We start from the raw sequence: 24319 nt of genomic DNA, 5'->3' as shown, positions 1-24319 counted from the left end.
CCCCTCCCAGCCATTCCTTGTTACATCCAGCCTCAACGTATCTATAGTTCTGCAAAAATGTTGTTCATCTTTTTGCAACTTTATTATCTACATACTGTAGATCAGGGGTCTCCAAACTTGGCCACTTCAACTCCCAGAATTCCTCAGCCAGCTTTGCTGTCTTAAAGGCTTAAAGTGGCCAAGGTTAGAGACCTCTGCTATAGATGCACTTTCATGGACCACTGAAAGGAGGAAATGGCTCACATGCTTTGCCCAAGAGTGTGATAGGCAACAGGCTTTTAAGGGCTGCTAGAAAGAAGGGGGGAGGAAGTATTTTCCAAAGCACCAGAAGGCAAAACAAGAAGCAATGGATGGAAACTCAACAAAGAGAGAAGCAACCTAAAACTAAGGACAAACTGCCTGACAGTGTGAAGCTCTATAGGTTTGAGTCATAATTTCACATATAAAATAGCCATTCATGTAATACAACCTGCATATTGTTCAAAATAATCATTAGTATTATGGCTGATGTTTGACAGCAAGCCTAAAATCCCCATTCCCTCCCCACTCCATGGGAAGGTTACTTCAAAATCCCATTTCCTCCCCACCCCACTAATCTGTTCTGGGAAGGAATCAAACTCCCCCCTCTTCATTTCCCAAATAAAATATCCCAGATATTTAAGGAATAATCAAGCTGCTAGCAAGGAACCTGCCTGGAATTCCACATTCCTGCCAGCTGCATAAAGGAAACTTTGTAAGCAGAAAACAGCTACCGGAAGTTCGGCTCCATTTACAAGCAGGCAGAAAACTCATTCAAGATAGGATATTTCACAATTGAAATCACCCAAACCTTTTTAGAAACACAAAGCCCATGTTGCACAAACCCCAAAACTTCAAAAATATTGAACCGTATAAGAATTCCTCCTCTTATCCAATTTGTTGCTCAGCTGACTCAGAACGGAGCTTCTAGCCGCTCTGTCAATTTAAAACGACAGCGTTTCCTCCCCCCACTTCTTCTTTGCCCAGCGATCTCCTGGCTGAGAAGCAGCCGATCAATTTAAAGGGACGGTGTCTTGTTTTGTTTTTTTCCTCTTCTTCGACAAGTGAGTGTTGATTTTTTCCTTCTAGCCGGTCAGTTGGGAGTCGGGAGGCAGCAATAGATTGGGGGCGGGGCCAGGCAGAATTTTTACTACCGGTTCCCTGAACTATTCAGAATGTTTACTACCGATTCTTGCGAACTGGGGAGAACCAGTAGCAACTCACTACTGGTTTAAAATATAAAAACTTTGGGGAAATTCCAAATAAGACAAAACTGTTTCAGAAACTTCTAAGCATCATATCAAAACCTTTTAAAATCAAACTAAATTTAGCTGCAGTGTCTTGTTTGTTTTGATTTAAAAGCATAAAATCAAGTAAAATTCTCATATTTGAATGTAGGTTTCATGGCACTGCATAAATTGTTAAAAGACATTTCTTGTAGTTAAGAAAAAACCATGTATCTGTGAACATTCATAATAGCAGAAGTCCTAAGATTATGTATGTCCTGCTTTACATAATTCTGAAATGTTACAAGTGGATACAGCATTGATTACTACAATTTTATGCAAAATGTCAGGCAATAATTTTGCATATGTGTGTAGTGCACAATTCAATTTGCATGAAAATTATTTTACAAAAGGGTTCCTGGATGGAAATCTTTGTATAACTTTGTCTGCATGAGAAAACCAACACAGGAATTGTGAAAGGGATTTTCGTTACAAAGTTCTTAATATTCTTCTGGAGGAAGAAGCAGTGGAGAACAAAGAATAAATGAATAGATCTTTGACTCTCTCCAGATAAAGAGAGATTGCAATTACTCCTTGTGAGAAGATTGAAAGACAATGGTCTCTGGTGGATGTGGAGCACTGGGAGATGAGTGAATAGCCCTAATCAGCATCTTTAAAAGGATACTGGTTTTACACACTTCCTTTTCTAATCATTGCATTGGCATCCTTCAGTCTCAAAAGATTCTGGTATCGTGCTCTGGAAAGAGATCCTAAAACAGCATCTAGTGTGACTAAAAAGGCCAATTCGAGAGTGGCAATCCCTTCCACACCGAGGGCAAATACATTCTGTCCCCTGCCCAGCCCCCAGATTTCACTGGTTCTGGGACTGCCTCTATGCCTCAGCCTGCCGAACAAATGCCTCTTTGAATTGGAGAAGGCCATGCTGCGTCTTTAGCCTCCAAGCTGAACGATTGGAGGTCAGGGTTTCCCAGTTGTTAATGTCCATTCCCAGGGCCTTTAGGTCCCTCTTGCAGATATCCTTATATCGCAATTGTGGTCTTCCTCTGAGGTGCTTTCCCTGCCCTAATTCTCCTTACAGGAGACCTTTCGGAATCCGACCATCAGCCATTCTCACAACATGCCCAAGCCAGTATTGACGTTGCTGTTTCAAAAGTGTATACATGCTAGAAATTCCAGCACATTACAAGACTGCGCTATTTGGAACTTTGTCCTGCCAGGTGATGCCAAAAATACGTCAGAGACAGTATTTTCTAATCACAATCAGAATTACTTATTAACTATTTTCCGCTATTAGAAGCCAAACCTATCGACAAGTTTGAAAGTACTGAGTGAGTATGCCTTAAATCCTTAAAAAAAAAATACTACAAGCATAAACACTTTTAAAAGAAGATTTTAAATGGATAAAGGGTCCAAATACATTTGAAATAAGATCTGGAATTAATTATAAAGACCCCTTCCTGTGGAAAAATGGATTTGTTTTATTTTTTCTAAGACAAAAAAGATAAACAGTTTTAAAAAATGGACACATAAGGAAGCTAAAGACTTTGATTAAAGGAAAAGAATATATAAACCAAATTAATACTTACAGAATAATGCAAAATATTATAACACTGGAAATAATGAAGGATACTTTTGAAAAATAGAACCAGAAATTAATATTAACAATGTCAATAGCAATGTTTGCTTTTATGGATAGACTGTGTCCAAAAGATATTTTAGAAGAAATGACAGAAGAGGAACAAGTTTTATCTGATAAGACAGAGTTGACACTGGAAATGATAGGCTATCAGAATGACATGGAAAAAATGTTTTATTGGACACAATAACAATAAAAAATGATTCATGCTTTAAAAAAGAGAGAGAATTACAAATAATAAATGAAGAGAATGACCTGGATAATATTTTTATTTGATTTACAAAAGAGGTTTGTTAAAGTTTGGATGAATCTTGTGAGAAGGGGTTAAAAAAAAGAAATGAAAAAGTATCAAAATTTATGACATTACTTGAATAGACTAAAGAGTATGATTGTTAGAAGCAAAAGGAAGCAATATAAAGTTGATATACTTGATGAAGATTCAAATAGATATGTTATTATTTCTGGCAACACTTAATGGACTTTTGCTGATTTGAGAACTGAAATGATGATGCTTTATGGATTTGCTTATATATAAGAAATGGGACATATGATGAAGAGATGATTTGATATAAATTAAAAAAAGGTAAAAAGTTACTAAAATTATTTATACTTATTGTGATGAAAGTTGAAAGTCACTTCTTTATATGTGTATTTTCCTTTTCTTTATTATATTGGTACTTCTTTTCTTTCTTTCTTTCTGTTTTCCTAGTTGTTTTATTTTCCTTTGAAGTTTATATTCTTTCTTTCTATTCTTCCTTCCTTCTTTTACTATTGCAATTATAACCTTTAATAATTATTTTTAAAAATAGAATTCTTAATGTTATAACTAAATAAAACACAATTAACAGGTTGAAGCACATATTTTTCCAAGTGGAGCTTAAATTATTTTCTTAGTTCTATCTATAGTTAATCTTGAATGAACACCAAAGGAAAGATAATTCAAAGCTATTATGTAGTAAGTCAGCACCTGAACAAAGGTGAAAGCTAAATAAATATTCAGTGTATTGAAACACTACAATTCTACACTTTCAAGTTACATTACAGGCATGTTATTTCAATTGATAAATCCACTTATATGTACTATTAGTGTTACATACATGACACATGCATACTATATATAGAAAAGCAACGATAATTAAGAAAAGCTGTAATATTTAAAAAGTCACAGTGTTTATTTTACATTGGGGAGGCTATTTGCCACTATTGTAGATTATTGGGTTTTCAGTATTTATACTGTATATATCTTCTATATTAGATAAAGAGAATTTAAAATTTAGAAGACCATGACACACCAAATTATATGATTCTCTTTTGTGTCATCTTCACAGAAATTTAATAAGGCTAAGATTCTCAAAGTAAGGGAGTAATTCAGGAAATGTACTAAAATACAGCTGAACACAATTAAAAAGCAAAATGATTTTCTGTAATACTATTATCAATTTTTTTCTAATTGTGCAAACAACAAAGCATTACTGCCAAAGAAAATAAATTTTTCTGTTTAAAATAATAAAACAGTGAGGATCATTATATTTTACAGGAACCCAGCAAACATCCATTGACAGCGATCATCTAGAAGCACACCCTTTTGAGCAGTTTGCTGGCCTTCTTCATGGATCATCACCTGCTTGTGACCCACCAGAAAATCCACTTCAGCTTTACAGAAAAATTTGTCCAAAGGATGATTTGAATCAGAAAATTAGTTTGAACCTCACTATTTTGAATCCACAACATTCTCTGCAAGAAAATAACACTGTTCTTCTGGTTAAAAAGAAAAAACCACCAATTTTAAATAGAACTATATTCCCTTCTAAAAACATTCTAGGAGAAGCTAACACCTTGACTGGTATCACAAGAACTGGAGATCAGTGGGTAGTTAATGCTGCAGGAATTATAGAACGTGCTTGCACACTTGGACGAATACGATCTTTGCCAAAGACACTTCTTGACATTCATTTATCCAAATACATTTCCAAATCAGATTCAAATCTTGTTTCTTATCCATCTAATGATCACAAAGCAAGACAGAATTGGAATGAATCTTCAGCTATCCAAGAAACCTCTAGAAGAAATTCTGAAAGAACACCATCATTTACTTCAGAATGGGAAGAAGTAAGTATTCATGGAGCAAAAAGAGTGAATAACAGAACTGCATTTCAACCCTTGCCACACCTCCCACAATATCCTTCCACATCATCCTCAAACCTTGCCACATCCCCCTTTCCTTCACTCACCCAACAGCAGACACTTACTTACCTGCCAGCCTAGGTAAGAAATTGCAGACTTGCAATTTTCTGCCAGCTTCCTCACTTACATGGGTTGAGGGAAATCAGTATTTTTGGAACAGTCTAGGGACACTATTTAGCAATACTAATAGAACGCCAAGTGACAGAGCAGCTTTCTCTTGTTCTGCAATGCCTTTCTTTCTACCCAGGCAGGACAAGGTATCCTGTGAACTGCAGGGAGAAATGAAGGTGGTAAAAAGGTTTCTCCCAGCTTGATTTCCCCCAGTCCCATTCAACCTTTAGCTTTCTGCTTCTAACTTTAATGACCACTTTGGGGACAGAAGAGATGGGGGGGTTATCATTAAGTGAGGTTAAGTGGGCACTTCACTTAACAGCCATCACAACTTGTGACCATAATGGGCAGACTATTGAGGACTACCCATTTAGATCCCTTCAAAAAGACAAATGCTTACTTCCTTCGCCAAGATTGTTATCAGATGGGGCCAAACATCTTGATCTATACTAACTGTCATAGTTTTAGTTCATCAAAACATTCAAATTTTAGTAAGAAAAAGAAAAAATGAACTAAGTTACTAGCCTTAGTTGTACCCATATCACATGCAACTTTCCCTGATTGTGGTCAGTTTGGGTATATTGTGGTTAGGATTCCACATGTGCAATCAAATCTAAGTTTTATCCTAAGGATGCTTATGTTATTCAATGAAATCTGGGATCTTTGCAAGACACTACCTTGCAGATATACAGATGGCCATATTCCATCAACTATTAATATCAGTAGAGTAGTTTTAGGATACTTGTCAGTATCTTTACTTCTTTTTCATTTGAAATACTTATATGCAAATGAAACTTCAAATGGGACTATCTTACATGAAGAAATTTCTTTTTATTTTACTTAGTAGTGTTCCAGATCAATTGATAAAACATTTGAACTTGCTAAACATTTTGAAAAAGTCATCAACTGAAATTTGTGAAACTAAGGCATTAGTTTTGATGCAGTACATTTAGATAAAGTCAATAAACAAGTGTCTGTATATACGCCAATTGAGAAAAATAAATAATTTGTGCCAAGTCTTTCTGTAATAATGCTTTTTTCCTTGCAAAATCTCTGCACAGTGCAAGTAGAACAAAGATGCAAGTAGAGCAAATATGTAACAAACAATTTTATAAAATATGCATATCTTATATTTGGCACTTTCATAAGAAATAGAAAAGGTAAGGAAATTGGTGAAATAAAAGTATAAGTCATTCAAAGTGCCTGCATTTGAGAAGATTAAATATTCAGTTTTCTTTTATCATTTTTCCTTCCTTCCTTCTTCCCCCTCCCTCCCTCCCTCCTTGTATAATAGCATCCATTGTACACCTTTTTAGGTGATCATTTAAATACATATTTAACAAAATGTTTCAAACACTGTGGATGCTATATTATAATAATCTGAACATCTTTGAAATTTATGTTAATAATAGTTCAGCTTTGGCTATTCATTTTGTATTATTTGTAGATGTGTGTATACTTTATAGTAACATTTAAATAAAAATAATTATTTTGCCTCTACAAGTCTTATTGTATACAATTACATATTAATTTACATTATAATACATCTTTTTAAAATCCCTATTTTTCCTTGCAGATTGATAAAATAATGAGTTCCATTGATGCTGGTATAACTACTGGACTTGAAGAGATTAGTGATGGTATTGCAAGTAAGAAACAAATGTTTTATTTCTTTTAAGATAATATTAATAAATTTAAAAAATAGCAAATTATACCAGTTCATTCAAACTGTCTTATATTTATATTAGAGTGTATTTCTGACCACAATTAATTTCTTTCATTACATTAATTGAAGTGCAGGGTTTTCTGGATATAATTAATCAGTGAATCAAAAAGTTGAATGATGTGCCATCAAGTGAATGTTGACTTTTATTGATCACATAGATTTTTTCTAACCTAGTCCTTCAAGTCTTTTAATGGCATACACAATGGTGGGATTCAAATAATTTAACAACCTGTTCTCTGCCCTAATGACCAAATAGGTAGGTGTGGCTGGATAGTCATGTGACTGGGTGGGTGTGGCCAACTCGACATTACTCAATGCCTTTATAACTTTGAATGGTCAGGATTACCTGTAGAAAAATACAAAAAGCTTCTTTGCTTGCAAAAAGCTGCCCTAATACCAATCATTAGATTAGAAATGGGGGAATACACACTGAAGATCAATGAGTCACAGCTGTCATGGAAATCTAAACCATTCTGTTTGAAACCTTCCTTTTCATCAGCAATACCTGCAACCCAGAGTTACAAATCAGGCAGATTGCCAGAGCACATTGAGGAATTAAAATAGTTAAAATGCAACGATAACTATCAGCAGCCAACTCTTGCTCATAAAGTGAAACCCTTTAGCAGAGAGGTCATTTAAGTTCTCCAGAAAGTGGGCGGACACACATGGGCTACAAAGTGTTGGTCTAAAAAGACAAATTAACAAACTATATAGGGGACCCAGATTCAAGTCTCTGCCCTCCCAGACTTGTCAGGATCACAATAAAATTAGTACATGCCACAGACATCTAAATAAATTTCAAGCCTGGTGCCATGTTACTAAGCCTTATTATCATGAGAGAAAACTAAAATAAATTGGAGGGAGGATTCACACTCCTACCTCCTATTTTTTTTTAAATCTTACTATCAGTGAGCAATCATGTGCCTTGCCTACTCCAAAGAGACTCCTGTCCCAAAGGTGCTTTTTCAAGAGGCATCTGGACTTTCTGGAAACCAAGAAAAAAGCACTTTTGGGACAACTATGACCAGGATGACTGAAGAATCCCCATAGACAAGAGACTGCTGTGCTCAGTGTACTGACAAAGCACCCTTTCCCACCCAGGAGAAGTAATTCTTAGATCCATTTCCACCACTTAAAGATACCAGCTGGTCCCCTCACCTCACAAGATATCCTAAGGAAATCATTATGAATCCATGGAATAAAAAGGTCCATGATCACCCCTCCCACCCTTAATTGGGGACAGAGGAGGCAAGAAGTGGCTGAGAGGGGATTCAGCTGTGTTTGAAGTACACCCTAAAAGGACAGTGCCAGGAACCACTAAAGCAGTGTAAAAAGCTTAAAACAACTCTTCCCCTTTAAGACAGACAAGTTCCAGAATAAAAGTACCAGCAAAGGAAAAAAAACTCCAGAGAAGACGCTCAGGCTATAGAAAATCTGGGTGTACTGCCAAGAACCGTTAATGGCTGTTACAATGTAACAAGACTAAACCTCAGAGGCAGTTTCGAAAACACTTAAGCAGGGCAATAAAGATAAGCAGGGTTAGGCTAGAAACAATACACAGAGGAAAACCAGAACAACTCCTTCCTTCCTCCCTGACAAGATTAACCCTGTAAAGTGGGACAAACAAAAGACTGTTGGAAGGAGACTTCTTCCAACAGCCGGTTCGCCGAACTGCTCAGAAAGTTAGCTCCCGGTTCTCCTGAATCGGTGAGAACCAGCTGAATCCCACCACTGGGCATACCCATTGTTACTATAACTGTCCATTATCTTTGCTGTTGGTTCACTTCAAATCATCTTTTTGCCACCACTAAAATCACAAATCTGATTTTCTGATATTTCACAGAAAAATAAAACTGACCTGCAAATTATGTGTTTAAATGCATGCTTTCTTTCTGTTTTTTCTATTGAGATTTTTTATTGAGACTGTTCATTTATTTTTATAAAACTTTAATTAATTGCTGGAGAATGTTAATATAGATATGGTATTTTTATGTATTATATTACATAATGACGATATGGGTAGAATTGTTTTAGGAAGTAAGATACAGAAGGAATAAATAGAAAAACTGAGACAGGACATTTTTGTAAAGAATTAAATTTAGACAGATTTTAATAAAATTCATGATGTAGGTTAAAATTAAAGCTATAATACTGGCATGGATACCTTTGGAAACCATAAATTGTATTTAGTCATCTTAGTATGATCATATGGGCATGCTCATCAGCATATAAATCTAAGCATTATTATTTAAAATATTATTATTCTGTAATAATAATAATAATGGAACAGTGAGTATGATTCCATAATTTTAAAACCTTGTCTTGTATTGAAGTTCACTGTTTTATTGTTGAGGAATAGTGAACTGAAAACTAGAAGTTGTGCATATCTGAAGAATTTAAAACTTCTCTATTAATGTCATAATAGAACTCAATTATAAGTTTCATTAAATTAAATAAATTCTGTAAACATCTTCAAGGATTTCCCCTACATATAAAGTACAAATACTGTTTAACACATACACATTCAGTATATGTTTGAAATTAATCCTGAAATTGCATTTATAATTATTTTATTTTATTTTATTATTAGAACTAGCCAACAATTAAGTTTTATTTTGTCAGTAAGATTGCTGCTAAAAAAATCAATAAATCTCTGAAATGCCTAATAACATACATGTGTGATAATGAACAGAACATGTAACAGAAATGCTGCATTCTGCTTATTTTTGAAAAAGCATTTTTTAAAACAATGAAAAAAATGACAGAACTGCTGTCATTCTATTCAAAAATGAAATTTCTATGAGCTCAATGGATCCAAGAAAAGGAGTAGTATGTAGTAGTAGTATGAAATACTTTACAAATGCAAAAATAAAAGTCATCTGTTCACCTAAAACTACACCATCTAAGTGAAATTTCTGGCATTTCTAAATTTCTAAATTTCATTTCTAAGTTATATATCTGCAGAATTTCATTATAAACAATTGAGTCAGATCTTTTATTTAGATATGAAAAATGTTAAAGAAAAAATTAGCTTTCTTGATAATTTAGCAGGGAAGATGGCTAACTGTAGATAGTAGGAAATGAAAAATATATTTTGTTTCCCTTTGTCCTGAGAGATTTTTTTAGGTAGAAGAATGCTCATGCTATATTTTTCTGTGTCTGTCAACTGTTATTTGAACAGTATAATTCCTTCTCACAACTTTCATTTTCTAAATTTGTAATTAATTTTCAAATATTGTGACTTTCCATTAATTATAAATGATATCTTTTTAGTCTTTGTGAACTAAAGGATTGATGTAATGATTTTTTTATGTGCAATCATGTCCACATACCATTACAGCTGTCAATCAAATTATTAGTGCCTTTCCCCAGCATAAGAATCAAATGGTAAGCCAAATGGACCAGTCATTCCAGAAAATAGCTAGTATTGCTAACTAGCAATGACAGAAACTATCACAACCACTAGTCCATGATTCAGTCATGGTTAAACATTCTGTAATCACTATTGGAGCAGCTGCAGCAATTGCAGGCCCCAGCACCTAATAACAGCCTCTGTGCCTGAGAAATATGGGAATACAAGTAAATAAACTGGGTGGGATTTCCAATGAGTCTAATGTTGGGGAGAGAACGGAAATGGGTTTGCAACACTTGAACCAACTGTGCTAATTCTATAGTACCCTTGAAGGATAACATGAGTTTGGGCAATGAGGAGGCAGGAGACAGTCATTGGTGACAACAGCTCTTAAGTTTATTGTGAGAACCCAGCAAAAGCAACTGGCAAACAGCCCTCTTTATATAGTATTTTGGCTGAGGCACCAGCCAATCAGAAACGTGCTTTTTCCCCGCCCAAATTTCCCTTCAAAAATTCAAATACATAACACTCCTCCCCTCCCAGAAAACACTTAGTCTACTATTTACATATTATTTACAAAAATAATCACGCAGGTAGTCGGGGGGTCTCCTAATCCTGGCTGACCTGCGCAATTCATTCCCTGGTGGGGAGTCGAGCTGGTCAGAGGGACTCTCCGTTCCTCCCAGCTCCTCCATTTGGCCCTCCGGCCCTGGATTAATTGCAGAGTCGTCCCTGCTGGCTTCTGGAGGGATCGTGGGGCGTCGCTGGACTTCGCCACTTTCAGATAAGTCCTCCGACCACTTAGGGCTTGAGCTAGCTGTTGGCGTAAACATTTGGTAGTCAGGGCCTGGTTGTTCGGTATCTGTTTTGGCTTCTAGTCTTTTTCGTAGCTGATCTACGTGCCTTTTCCAGACTCTGCCATCTCCCATATCCACTAAATACAATTTGGGACCTGTTACCCCTAGAATTGTCCCTCCCAACCAAAGGGAACCTTCACTGTAATTTCGGGCAAATACAGGATTACCAGTTGTAAATACCCTTGTTTTATATCTCGTTGTTGGATACCCATCAGGGGAATAAGTCAGGTTTAATCTATCTAATGGGCATCGGAGTCTTCTTCCTATTAGCAACTCCGCTGGGCTGCGGCCAGTGCATATGCAAGGTGTCCCATGCTGTACGGCCAGGAAGGTGTCAATTTTAGCTTGCCAGTCCCCGGGCTAATTCTTGATAGGGCCTCCTTGGCACTTCTTACAAAACGTTCTGCAAGGCCATTACTAGCCGGATGGAAGGGCGCCGAGAAGGCATGGCGGATGCCCATTTCGGCCAAGTACCCTTCGAATTGAGTGGCCGTGAATTGTGGCCCAGTGTGTCCGGCAACCCATGCGTTACAAATAGTCGCCGCAAAACCCTTATAACTGCTTCGGCCACTGTCGTGGTTTTCATCAATATTATTTCCAACCACTTGGAATAAGCATCTACTACAATTAAGAACGTTTGCCCATGAAAAGGGCACGAAGTCTATGTGAATTCTAGACCACGGTCCCTGGGGTTTCTCCCATTCCTTAACCGGGGCTGTAGGGGGTAATGGCCTAGAATCCTGGCAAGCCTGGCATCTGCCTACCCGGTCACTGATGTCTTTGTCCATCTGGGGCCACCACACATAACTCCACGCTAGACTTTTCATACATACAATGCCCAGATGCCCCACATGCAACAAATCCAAGACATTATCCCTTAACCGTAGAGGAATAACCACTCTATCACCCCATAATAAACATCCCCCTTGCACAGACAATTCAGAATGTTTGGTTGCAAACTGTTTAAATTCCTCGCCCGTTGCAACGGGCCATCCCCTCTGCACCCAGCCAATTACAGTGCGGATAATATAGATGACACCTTAGCCACTTTGGCAGAAGTGACAGGGCCAGTGTCCAAAGACCTCTCTTCTGCGCATGCGCGTAATGGCGGTGGTATTTTGATCTCGTGAAGATGGCGGCTGGGGTTTCCCGGCCGAGATGCTGTTCGGCCGCTCGCCGGGCTGCACAGACTTCGGCCCCAGGTGGGTCAGCATGCCGGCAGCCGAGAGTGAGGTCTTTGGACCTCGGTAGTCTCTCGGTTGCTGAGTTCGGGGCTGGAGTCTTGGGAGAGCAGCGGATGGCGGTGGCCATTTTGGGGTAGGGCCTACCGTCCCGGACCGGCTTTAAGATCCTTGGCCGTGAGCCGGGCTGCGCGGACTTCGCAGACCTCGGCTTCTGAGATCTTCGGCCGTTGAGCCGGGCTGCACGGACTGCACAGACTGCATAGCCACGGACTGGCTTTTGAGATCGCTGGCCGCTCGCCGGGCTGCATAGACTTCGGCCCCAGGTGGGTCATCGTGCTGGCAGTCGAGAGTGAGGTCTTTGGACCTCAGTGGTCTCTCGGCTGCTGAATTCGGGGCCGGAGCCTTGGGAGAGCAGCGGATAGCGGCGGCCATTTAAGGTTGGGGTTACCGTCCCGGACTGGCTTTTGAGATCCCCGGCCGTGAGCAAATGCTGGCGGCAGTGTGGTGGGCCGTTCGGGCCGGAGTCTTGGAGGGCTCGAATATCAGCTGTCTCTCCCCCTCCCAGCTGACTTCTTGGGTATGTTTAGCCTTGGCCGCGACTTCCATCAGCGGCAGGATTTTGGAACCGCATTCTTTACCAACAGAGGGACAGCGGATGGCGGCGACCATTTCGGGGCGGGGCAGTCGTCCCGGGCGGGCCTTAGTTCGATCCCCTGGCCACTTACAAGGTTGGCGGCAGGGTGGTGGGCCGCTCGGGCTGGACTTTTGGAGGGCCCGAAGATCGGCTGTTTCTCCCCCCCCCCAGTTGACTTTTCTGTCAGGTCTGGCCTTCGCTGAAATGTTCCTCAGTGGCATGATTTTGTGCCGCATTTTTCATCAGCGGCACATCGGCGGAGCGTCCTCGACTTCTATCTGCGGCACGCTGGAACATGAATCTAACATGGATCCAGCGTTATTAATGGCGGCCTCTGGAACGGCGGTGATTTTGGCGGCAATTGCGGTACTGGCGGCACTAGAGCGTGCGGTATTCCATTAGACCACGGAGCAGCAGGAACCCCTTTCCCAGGATGGAGAAATGCCGAGTTTCCGAGGGCCACTATTTCATCTTAGTGGTCGGCAACCGAGGAGGATATTATTGTACCAGCTGTCGGGGGGGAGACCATTAGATTTGGCCGGACCCCTGGACCCCTTGGTTGTTTCCTGGATCATCTGGACTTGGCCGGCTTTGGGTTCATCTGGACTTGGGCGGAACAGTCAACTCGGTTGGCCTAGAAGCCGTTTAACATCTATGCTGGCTTGGGTTGTACACTTTAGCTGTCGTAAACTGTTATTCTTTCATGAGATACTCATCCACCGATCTATTACGACTGCGAGGTTCCCCCGCCTCGCAGGAATGGCCCTCTAGATTATCGAGAGCTTACCTCAACAAAGAGTCTTGGGACCCAGAGAGGTGGCATGCGGCCAAGAAGAGTTTTTGGGGATTTTTAAATAGGTTTTTTAAGAGGGGTCTTTTAAGGGGAGGGAGGGATACGACGGGTGGGGGGAATAACCCATCGGGGAGGGATTTAGCCCCTGTGCTTGTTCGCGGCATTGTACCATCTGGTCCGAAGGCGGAGGGGGATGGGTTCGTTCCAGGAGTGGAGAATCGTTCCATCTGTACGGTAAGTGGGAAAGGCAGATATGGCGGAAGCGGGGGGCCATATCAAGTGTTGGGAGCACGTGCTCGCTGTCTCAAAACGATCACGTGCTCCGGCCCCTCAGTCTTTACCCGTTCCCCGGGTGGCCATGGTCCTCAGAGCCTTGGTCTCCGGTTGATGTTATGTAATGCCCGGTCCGTGGTCAATAAGGCCCCCCCTGATTGGTGATCTTATTCAGGGGGAAGCCGCGAACCTTATGGGCATTACGGAGTCCTGGTTGGGTCCGGAGGGGGGGTTTCCCCTTGTGGAGTTATGCCCGCCAGGTTTCCGAGCATTTCATCAGCCGAGAGCCCAAGGTAGGGGTGGGGGGGGTAGCGGTTATCATTAGAGAAAGTCTAGAGCCGAGGGAGGCCACTGTACCTCAGATTGCCGGTTGTGAATCCCTCCTTGTGAAGTGGGGCCATCGGGATCAGATGGGCTTGTTGATCACGTACCTGGCTCCTTGCTGCGTGACCACAGCCCTACCCGAGTTGTTGGAGGTGCTCGCCGGGGTGGCAGTTGAGACCCCCAGACTGATAGTCATGGGGGACTTTAACCTGCCATCGACGGGCCTGTCATCAACAACGGCTCGGGAGTTCCAGGCTTCCATGACGGCCTTGGACCTGATTCAGGTAATTGATGGCCCCACGCACATAGGGGGTGGCACACTGGACTTGATTTATATCTCTGGTCAGTGGCGAAATGATCTGGTATTAGATAAGTTAGAAACAGAACCGGTGTCATGGTCAGATCATTTTCTCCTTCGCCTAGATTTTCGGACCGCTATCCACCACTGCAGGGAGACGGAGCCAATGCGTTGGTTCCGTCCCAGGCGCCTGATGGACCCGGAGAGGTTCCTGATCGAGCTTGGGCCGTTTCCTGAGGATCTGGCCCACGGCACGGCTGGAGAGCTAGTTGCGGCCTGGGAACGGGCCGCGGCTGGAGCTTTGGACCGTGTCGTGCCCTTGCGGCCTCTGACCCGGCATAGGTCTCGACCGGCCCCTTGGTTCTCCGAGGGGCTGAGGGAGATGAAACGCCAGAGAAGACGCCTAGAGAGTGCCTGGAGGTCCAGCTGTTCAGAAGCTGACCGAACACTAGTTAGATCCTATTCTAGGACCTACCTAGTGGCAATGAGGGAGGCGAGGCACTCCTACGCTTCCACCCTCATTGCGTCGGCAGATAACTGCCCGGCCGCCCTGCTTCGGGTGGCCCGCTCTCTCCTGCATCAGGAGGTGCGGGATGACCCATTGCAGGGCCGTGCCGAGGAGTTTAGTGGTTATCTATACGACAAAATCGTTCAGCTCCGGGACGGCTTGGACCGAAATTGGGATGATCCAGGTGGGAGGGTGGAGTCGCGTCTTGTGGAGGTTATTTGGGATGAGTTTGATCCTGTGACTCTCGAGGACGTGGACAGGTTGCTGGGGAGGCTGCATACTACGACATGTTTACTGGACCCGTGCCCTTCCTGGTTGGTGCTGGCCTCCCGGGAAGTGACACGAGGCTGGCTCCAGGGGATTACTAACGCTTCTTTGTTGGAGGGAGTTTTCCCTGCTGCCTTGAAGGAGGCAGTGGTGAGACCCCTCCTCAAGAAGCCTTCCCTGGACCCAGCTATTTTAGGTAACTACCGTCCGGTCTCCAACCTTCGCTTTACTGCGAAGGTTGTAGAGAGTGCTGTGGCACGGCAGCTACCCCAGTACCTGGATGAAGCTGTCTATCTAGACCCGTTCCAGTCCGGTTTCCGACCCGGATACAGCACGGAGACAGCTTTGGTCGCGTTGGTGGATGATCTCTGGAGGGCCAGAGACAGGGGTTATTCCTCTGCCCTGGTCCTATTAGACCTCTCAGTGGCTTTCGATACCATCGACCATGGTATCCTGCTGCGCCGGTTGGAGGGGTTGGGAGTGGGAGGCACTGTTTATCGGTGGTTCTCCTCCTATCTCTCCGACCGGTCACAGACAGTGTTGACAGGGGGGCAGAGGTCGGCCGCGAGACACCTCACTTGTGGGGTGCCGCAGGGGTTGATTCTCTCGCCCCTCCTGTTCAACATCTATATGAAGCCGTTGGGTGAGATCATCAGTGGCTTTGGGGTGAGATATCAACTGTACGCTGATGATACTCAGCTGTACTTTTCCACCCCGGGCCACCCCAACGAAGCTGTTGAAGTGTTGTCCCGGTGTTTGGAAGCCGTATGGGTCTGGATGGGGAGGAACAGGCTCAAGCTCAATCCCTCCAAGACGGAATGGCTGTGGATGCCGGCAACCCGATACAGTCAGCTGCAGCCGCAGCTGACTGTTGGGGGCAAGTTATTGGCCCCAAAGGAGGGAGTGCGCAACTTGGGTGTTCTCCTGGATGCACGGCTGTCGTTTGAAGATCATTTGGCAGCTGTCTCCAGGAGGGCCTTTCACCAGGTTCGCCTGGTGCGCCAGTTGCGCCCCTTCCTTGATCGGGATGCCCTATGCACAGTCACTCATGCTCTTGTTACCTCCCGCCTGGATTATTGTAATGCTCTCTACATGGGGCTCCCCTTGAGATGCACTTGGAGGCTTCAGTTGGTCCAGAATGCAGCTGCGCGGGTGATAGAGGGAGTCTCACGTAGCTCCCATGTGACACCTCTCCTGCGCAGACTGCACTGGCTTCCTGTTGCCTTCCGGGTGCATTTCAAGGTTCTGGTTACCACCTTTAAAGCGCTCCATGGCTTGGGACCTGGGTACTTACGGGACCGCCTTCTGTTACCGCATGCTTCCCACTGACCCGTACGCTCGCACAGAGAGGTCCTTCTCAGGGTGCCGTCTGCCAGACAATGTCGGCTGGCGGCCCCCAGGGGAAGATCCTTCTCTGTGGGGGCCCCCACTCTTTGGAATGAACTTCCCCCTGGTTTACGTCAAATACCTGACCTTCGGACCTTCCGCCACGAACTGAAAACATATCTGTTTGTTCGTGCGGGGCTTTCTTAAATTGTTTAGTTTTAAATTTTAAACTTCTCTCTGGTTTTAATTGGGGTTTTTCGATTCTTAACTATTTTAATTTCGGCCACACTGTATAATAAGTTTTTAAATTTTATTTTAACTGTACATTGTTTCTTTTTATTTTGGCTGTACACCGCCCTGAGTCCTTCAGAAGAAGGGCGGTTTATAAATCTAATAAAATAAATAAAATAAATAAATAAATAATAACGAGTCAATTAATAAACTTGGCGTTCCCAGGGTCTTGAATTGAATAAGGGACACCTGCTCAAAGCGTCCGCATGTCCCAAGTCTTTGCCCAGTCGGTGGGTCAAATGGTAAGAGTATGCTGCCAGGAATATAGTCCAACGGGTCAATCTGGGAGACAGTGCAATCAGCGTAGGGCGGTCTCCCGCCAACAAACCCAACAATGGCGGATGGTCCATGACAATTTCAAATTGCCGCCCAAACAAATATTCATGAATTTTTTTAACACCCGAGACGATTGCTAACACTTCTCTGTCTAATTGACTATAGTTCCTCTCTGCTCCCGATAAAGTGCGGGAGAAGTATGTGATTGGGGCTTCTGCCCCATTAGGCAACTTGTGGCTGAGAACAGCTCCTACTCCATAGGGTGAAGCATCACAAACCAAGATTAGAGGCAAGGTTCCATTATATTGAATCAACAGACTGTCACTAGACAGCAGCTTTTTGACAGCTTCGAAAGCTGCTGCTTCAGTCCTGCCCCAAGTCCACAGGGAGTTTTTTGCTAGCAGTCTGTGCAGCTGTTCAGCCACGGTTGCTTTGTCTTTTAAAAAAACTGCATAAAAGTTCAAAAGTCCTAAAAAGGCTTGTAACTCCGCTTTGTTTTTTGGTGGGGGAGCCTTCCGAATTGCTCGCACCTTGCTCTCTGTTGGATGAATGCCCTCCTTATCTATCCAATATCCCAAAAATTCAACTGAGGCCACTCCAATTTGACACTTATTGAGCTTGACCTTAAGTCCAGCAGCTCTAAAAATGGACAATACCCTTCGCAATTTGTCTCTTAGCTCTTTCATGTCACTCGCTGACACCGATATATCGTCAAAATAGGGAACTACCCCCGGTAGACCCTGCAATAAGCATTCCATTAGATTTTGGAACAGTCCAGGGGTGACACTAACCCCAAACTGGAGTCTGGAACACTTAAACGCACCCCTGTGCGTAACTATCATTTGTGCCTCAGCTGTTTCGTTATCAACAGGCAACTGCTGATACGCCTGAGTCAAATCAAGTTTGGCGAAGATTTGTCCTGCTCCTAATGAATGCAGCAGACGTTGCACAATGGGGACAGGGTATGCACTTTTCTGCAATGCCTTATTTAGTGTTGCCTTGTAATCGGCACAAATACGGACAGATCCATCTGGTTTAACGGGTGTCACTATTGGTGTCTCCCACTTAGCGTGGTCAACAGGAATTAATATGCCCTGTTTAACCAGTTTGTCTAGTTCTTTGTCAGTTTTGGGTTTCAGGGCAAAAGGAACCCTCCTAGCCTTAAGCCTAATCGGGGCTATTTGTGGATCTAAATTAAATGAAATAGGAGTCCCCACATACTTGCCCAGGCTGTCCTGGAATATGTCCTCAAATTCCTGCAGCAGTTCCTCCCTCAGGTCGCCTCCGACGCTGTAGACTCCGGTGATGCCCATTCCTAGGGCCCGGAACCAATCGAGATCTAACAAGCTGGGCAGGCTTCCATCTATGGTGATTGGTAGAGATTTAGTGTATTGTCCATACTTGACTCGAACTGTGGTGATGCCTTGGACAGGGATCCGGTTTCTCTGGTAGTCTTGGACTCTCAGTCTCTGAGGCTGTAGTTGACGCTTTGTGATGCTTGGGAGGTTCTCGGTGATCGTATCCCAGGACATGATTGTAATTGATGATCCGGTATCGACTTCCATCTTACACGACACCCCTTCTATGCAGGCCCTTGTAAAGATCTTTTTCTCCGGTGTCGTTGAGGCTTGGCCCACTCGTACTGTTGTGTGGTTGGACTTCGCGCCTTTTCTGATTGGACCAATAGGTGGCCGTCTCTCAGAGCTAGGGGTTTGTTGATAGGCTGATTTGAATTCGGTTCTGAATTTTTGGTGGCACGGCTGAAGAGCGCGACAAAGCCGTGCCAAGTGGCCTTTTTTGTCACACCTTCGGCAGATGGCTTCTTTAAAATGGCAGTTCTGTTGCTGGTGCTGGCCTCCGCAACTCATGCACTCATCGCAGTCATTTCTTTCCGGTTTCCCCATTTGGAAAACCTCTTCTTCACTCTCGCCCTCACATTCAGACTGGATTTCCTCATTTGCAGTGATTCGCGGCTTTTCTCAATGCAGCCATATAGACACTGATTGATTCGCCCTCGCGTTGGACTCTCTGTCGGAGTTCATATCTCTGCACAAACTTTGATGGCACCAGGGCGTAGTGCGCTCTGAGCATCGTCTGTAGTACTGGCCAGGGCACTGACTGGATGGGCGTCAGTTCCGATAACGATTCGGCGATATCAAATACTTCTGGCCTGCAATGGCTTAGGAAGTATGCGTGCTTTCGATTGTCCGATACCCCTTGCAATTCATTAGCTTCAAGGAAGCACTCGAAATGAGTCATGTATGACCCCCACTTCTCTTTGGCTGGGTCAAATGGCGCTGGCAGCATGTAGTTAGACATTTCCTTATCGCTTCTACGTAGCCGCCCTAAACTGGCTGGGTTCTAAACTATTTCTCCGCTTCAGCTCTTTCTTGGTCTCACTGCCATCCACATCCCACCTTCATCGCCAATGTTAAGTTCGAGCAATGAGGAGGCAGGAGAGCATCATTGGTGACAATAGCTCTTAAGTTTATTGTGAGAACCCAGCAAAAGCAACTGGCAAACAGCCCTCTTTATATAGTATTTTGGTTGAGGCACCAGCCAATCAGAAATGTGCTTTTTTCCCATCCAAATTTCCCTCCAAAAATTCAAATATATAACAATGAGGTTAAATTAAAAAAAGTGTATAAAAATAATACCCCAAACAATAATATAAATATGGGACTAAAAATAATTTCACTTCTGATCACTGAAGACAAATACTAAACAGATCAAGGCATGTTTGGCTTCCTGTCTCAAATTAGTTTCGGTTGACGAGGTCTAGAAAAACAGATTTTTCTGCTATGGTCCCCATTTTTTGGAATATCTTGCTATCTGAGATGAGATCTGTCCCACCCTTTTCGACTTCTGCAAGGGCAAGAAAATCAAGTTCTGCCAGTTAGCATGAGGTGGGGTATTCTTTGTTAGAGGTAGCTGGTGGATTAACAGAAAAAATGCTACCATTGTAGTGATTCTGCCTCTTATCTCTGTATTTAATGTTTTTAAGGCAGACAGATAGACCAGCAGACAGACAAATGCCTGGGGGAATATCTAGAACTTCACTGTGGGGTCATTGGTGCTCTCTGAGCTTGGTTGTTTTCTTGCAGACATTTCATTACCCAAACTAGATGAACTCCAAGATCAACATGAGACCAACAATGAAGTAAACAATACCCCAATCAAAAAACTGCCAAAACAAGCCAACAAAAAGCAACCCAACCAAAAAGCCACCAAAACCACTCCCACCAAAACAGACAGGGCAAACTATTAGAATATGGAATAAGACCAAATCCCACTTCTTACTTGCACTGATGATGTTACCTAGTTTGGGTGATGAAACATCTGCAAGAAAACAACCAAGTTTAATGAGCACCAAAGACCCTCATTTTATTCCTGAGCTACTAATATTCTCCTTTATTGCTAGTAATTCACTGCCTTGTGAAAGGCCATGCATTATGTTTTCAGTCAATTCACATTCAATCTAATGAAACAAAATGCATCATAGTATTAATCATCTTTAGTTAATACTGCAGGATCCAATCTGAGTTGGGCACTGGGACCAACATATTCTTCCAAGTATTTAGTTAATACTATATTACCACTGTACCCCAAAAAGGATGCATCTTATATTATTGCATGCTAAATTGCAGTACTATAATACGTATCATATTACTGCATCTTATACTACAACAAAGCAGTTTTTTAAAAAAAGGAAATGTGTAGGCGGATCAATATAAGGCATAATTACACAGTTGTTTGTTGCATATTTTGGGATAATTTATTTCTGGTTTATTTGGTTAATTAGTCACTATAACTGTTGTCAAATATAGATGTTAATATACTGTTTCAGTCTACAATGAAGAAAGATATGAATATGTTTCATAAATATTGTAGAAAGAAACATGGTAATAACTCTCATGTTTATATTCATATATTATGGCCACATATAACTTAATTCAGGTTTCTCTTTATTTAAATTTATGAAATATTTAGTTTTATGAAAATTATCTATTATGTGCTTGATCATTTCTGATCAAGAGATTGCTCTATGTGATGAAAAAATACACTATTATGTGATTTGTGCCAGCATTGACAATTTATATCAAAAGTCTGAAAACATTCCAAAAATTCTTCCCACCAAAAATATTTTCTTTGCCAAAAACCCCTTTTGCCCTTATTTACAGTGTAAATGAACAATATGTACACTGTTCTGTTATGAAATGCTACTAGTGGATTTTGTGGCCACTTTCATACCTTCAGTACTATTATTACAATCAGTGGTGGGTGAATCGGTAGTGGTGGTGGCGGGAGGTTCCGTCCACCCACCCGGATGTCATCACGGATGCTCTACGCATGCGCATGCGCAGAAGGTTCTATGCATGTGTGTGCTCCCGGTTCCGAATCAGTAGTGAAGGTAAGAGGATCCCTCTACTGATTACAATGTCAAAACAGCCCTTAATATCTGTTCTTCAAAATGGAAAAGGAAAAGGCCTTTCTAAAATTATAAACAAATTGTTCATATTGCATTGCTTCGAAACTGGTGAAGGACCCTCAGTCAAGGACTGAGCTTGGGCGAGTCTAATAAGCAAGATGTAACGAAGAGTTAATAAAATTCACAGAACCACTATGCATTCTACCTCTTTGTCATGATAACCACACACATTAAAAATTCATCTGTAGAAAAGTTGGGGAAAATACTTTCACTGTATGTAGTACCCTGTACGTTTGAGTGATGTAGTGTTTAAGAATAAGGCTTTTAAAATTTATGAGCACATTTATCAGTGCATTTCGTTAAAAAAAATGACACTCTGTCCTATAATTCCTTTTTCCACTGGTTCAGTGTGTCTCACTTTATGGGCATTCATGTATTCAATATTTAATTTAATATTTCTGCTTAAAGGCTACTTCATTCTACAATGACTCAAGGTGCATTAAAAGGAACTTAAAAGAAAATAACTCATATAAATGAAAAGGAAATACAACAAACCCCAAAACTGACCCCAAAACACAAAAGGACCAAAAGGACACCAAAAAGCCCAAAGGAGTTCAACCATCATTTAAACCCAAGAATACCAGATTTTCAACTATTTGTGAAAAATTAGTAAGGTGGAAACAAAACAGATATTCAGTGCACTATAATTCGAAAAGACAGGACCCACCACTAAAAAGGTATGCTTCCTGAGTACCATAAGATGATATTGCTTAACTAATTCTGCTTTAATTAACATTAAAGTAGAATTAATATAGACAATGGAAATAAAATCATAAGTCACGATTGTGTGATGTTTCATTTAATGACTGAAATATTTAATGACTGAAACAGAAGTGAGGTTATAAGTCCATTGGTCATGATATAATTTCATTTAGCAATTACTGCATTTAGTGATGTACTTGCTGGTCCCAACTGTGATCACTAAGCAAAGTCTACCCCTACAAATATCTGTGGAAGATATTAATGTTTATTTTGCATTTGAAAGAGGAATTTAGTTGTTCTATCACTCTGCTAGAATATATGTTGTATATTACTCCTTATTAGATCCTCAACCAAGCTCTTTTGAGGCAAAGAGCATATAAAAGATGTTGAATCTAAGCAATAGATGAGTTCATAGCTCTAGAACATAACTTTATAAGCCAGCAAGATCAAAGCTATAAGGAATTAAGTAAGTTGTAAGTCACTTCCATTATTTTATTCAATATTATTATCAGGAAGTTAGGGATCTAATGGAAGCTTAAGGTTATTAAAACATAATCAGAACATACAGAACTGATGTTACCTAATATGTTTCAAGTATACTTAGTTTTATCTTTTGTATGTACCAAATGCATAGTTGGCAAACTAAAAATAATATTTGAAGATCTTTTGTGCAGCCCATCATAAATAGTATAGATGTGATCACTGCCAATCTCCCCTCTGTCCCACACGTCCATGTCTAGCTGCTGTCACAGTTATATGTGTAAAGAAATTATATAAACTACAAAATCCCTGCAAACCTGGTAGAAAGAGATAAACAACATCTACATACCATTCAAAAGAGACAATTAAAAAAACCCCTAAAACCTCACCAATTTACACCCAGATAAGTAGAGATTCAAACCAAGATTAATACTAAACCAACAATCAAGCAGTAAATAATACCCCAGTCAAGGAACTCAAAAAAACAAGCTAATAGTGAAGTAATAATAAAAATAATAAAAAAACACTAAGAACACTTCCACCAACATTGGTAGGGCAAACCACTAGTACATAAACTGAGAGTAAAGCCTAATCCCTTCTAGCACTGATGATGTTACCTAGTTGGGTAAAGAAATGTCTGCAAGAAAACAACCAAGCTCAGAGAGCAGAAAAGACTCCACAATTCAGCCCTGAGCTACAAATATTCTCTTCTACAGTTATATAAGCGTCCCTGTAAACTTTAATATACCCCGCATGCCTACCAAGGAACCCACTACCAATTGTAACATTCTTTTCCTGCTTTGTGTTTTATTCTTATTTAATTTTAGCAGATTTTATTTTTAATTCTGATCTGTATAAGTCTATATAAATCATATAAGTAGAGACATCCTAATGAATTATCTGCCCTGTGAAATTGTGCTCAATCAATGAGGTTGTTTATAAAGCCCATAACTATATTATAATAACATTATATTACTTCAGTGCAACTCATGTAATAGAAATTCTTCACAGAAACTCTAGTTGTAGGTTATCCACAACAATGATTAATTCAATGAAGTTGGATGTGTAGGGATTCCTGACAAGCAGAATCAACTGATCGCTGGAGAACAAATTTTCCTCAAAAGTTTTGCTTCAAGCTAAACACAAATATAATTTCAGAATGATTGTATCATGTAGAAATCTTGGGAAATATGAAATTAACTTTTAATGAATATAATGTATTTAATTGCATAATATTTCTACATGCCGCATGAGTTCAACAGGGCCAAAATGTTTTGCTGCTGATTTTCATTTGTACTCGATGTCTGATGCATCTCACTGCAGTGTCCAACATTAGTCAGCCA

General features: G+C 41.3%; 1 protein-coding gene across 1 annotated transcript in view; it reads left to right on the top strand.

Annotated features, from left to right (window-relative positions):
- The window catches only part of ANKS1B (ankyrin repeat and sterile alpha motif domain containing 1B), a 247797-nt gene that overhangs the window by 24170 nt on the left and 199308 nt on the right, over positions 1-24319 (top strand). Inside the window, exons 4-5 of the mRNA XM_058190589.1 lie at positions 4439-5010; positions 6773-6845. Coding sequence (XP_058046572.1) covers positions 4439-5010; positions 6773-6845 — 645 coding nt within the window. The remainder of the gene's footprint in view (positions 1-4438; positions 5011-6772; positions 6846-24319) is intronic.

This window comes from Ahaetulla prasina, chromosome 7 (genome assembly GCF_028640845.1).
Source record: "Ahaetulla prasina isolate Xishuangbanna chromosome 7, ASM2864084v1, whole genome shotgun sequence".
Classification (NCBI taxonomy): Eukaryota; Metazoa; Chordata; class Lepidosauria; order Squamata; family Colubridae; genus Ahaetulla; species Ahaetulla prasina.
This window is presented reverse-complemented; position numbering and strand designations above follow the sequence as displayed.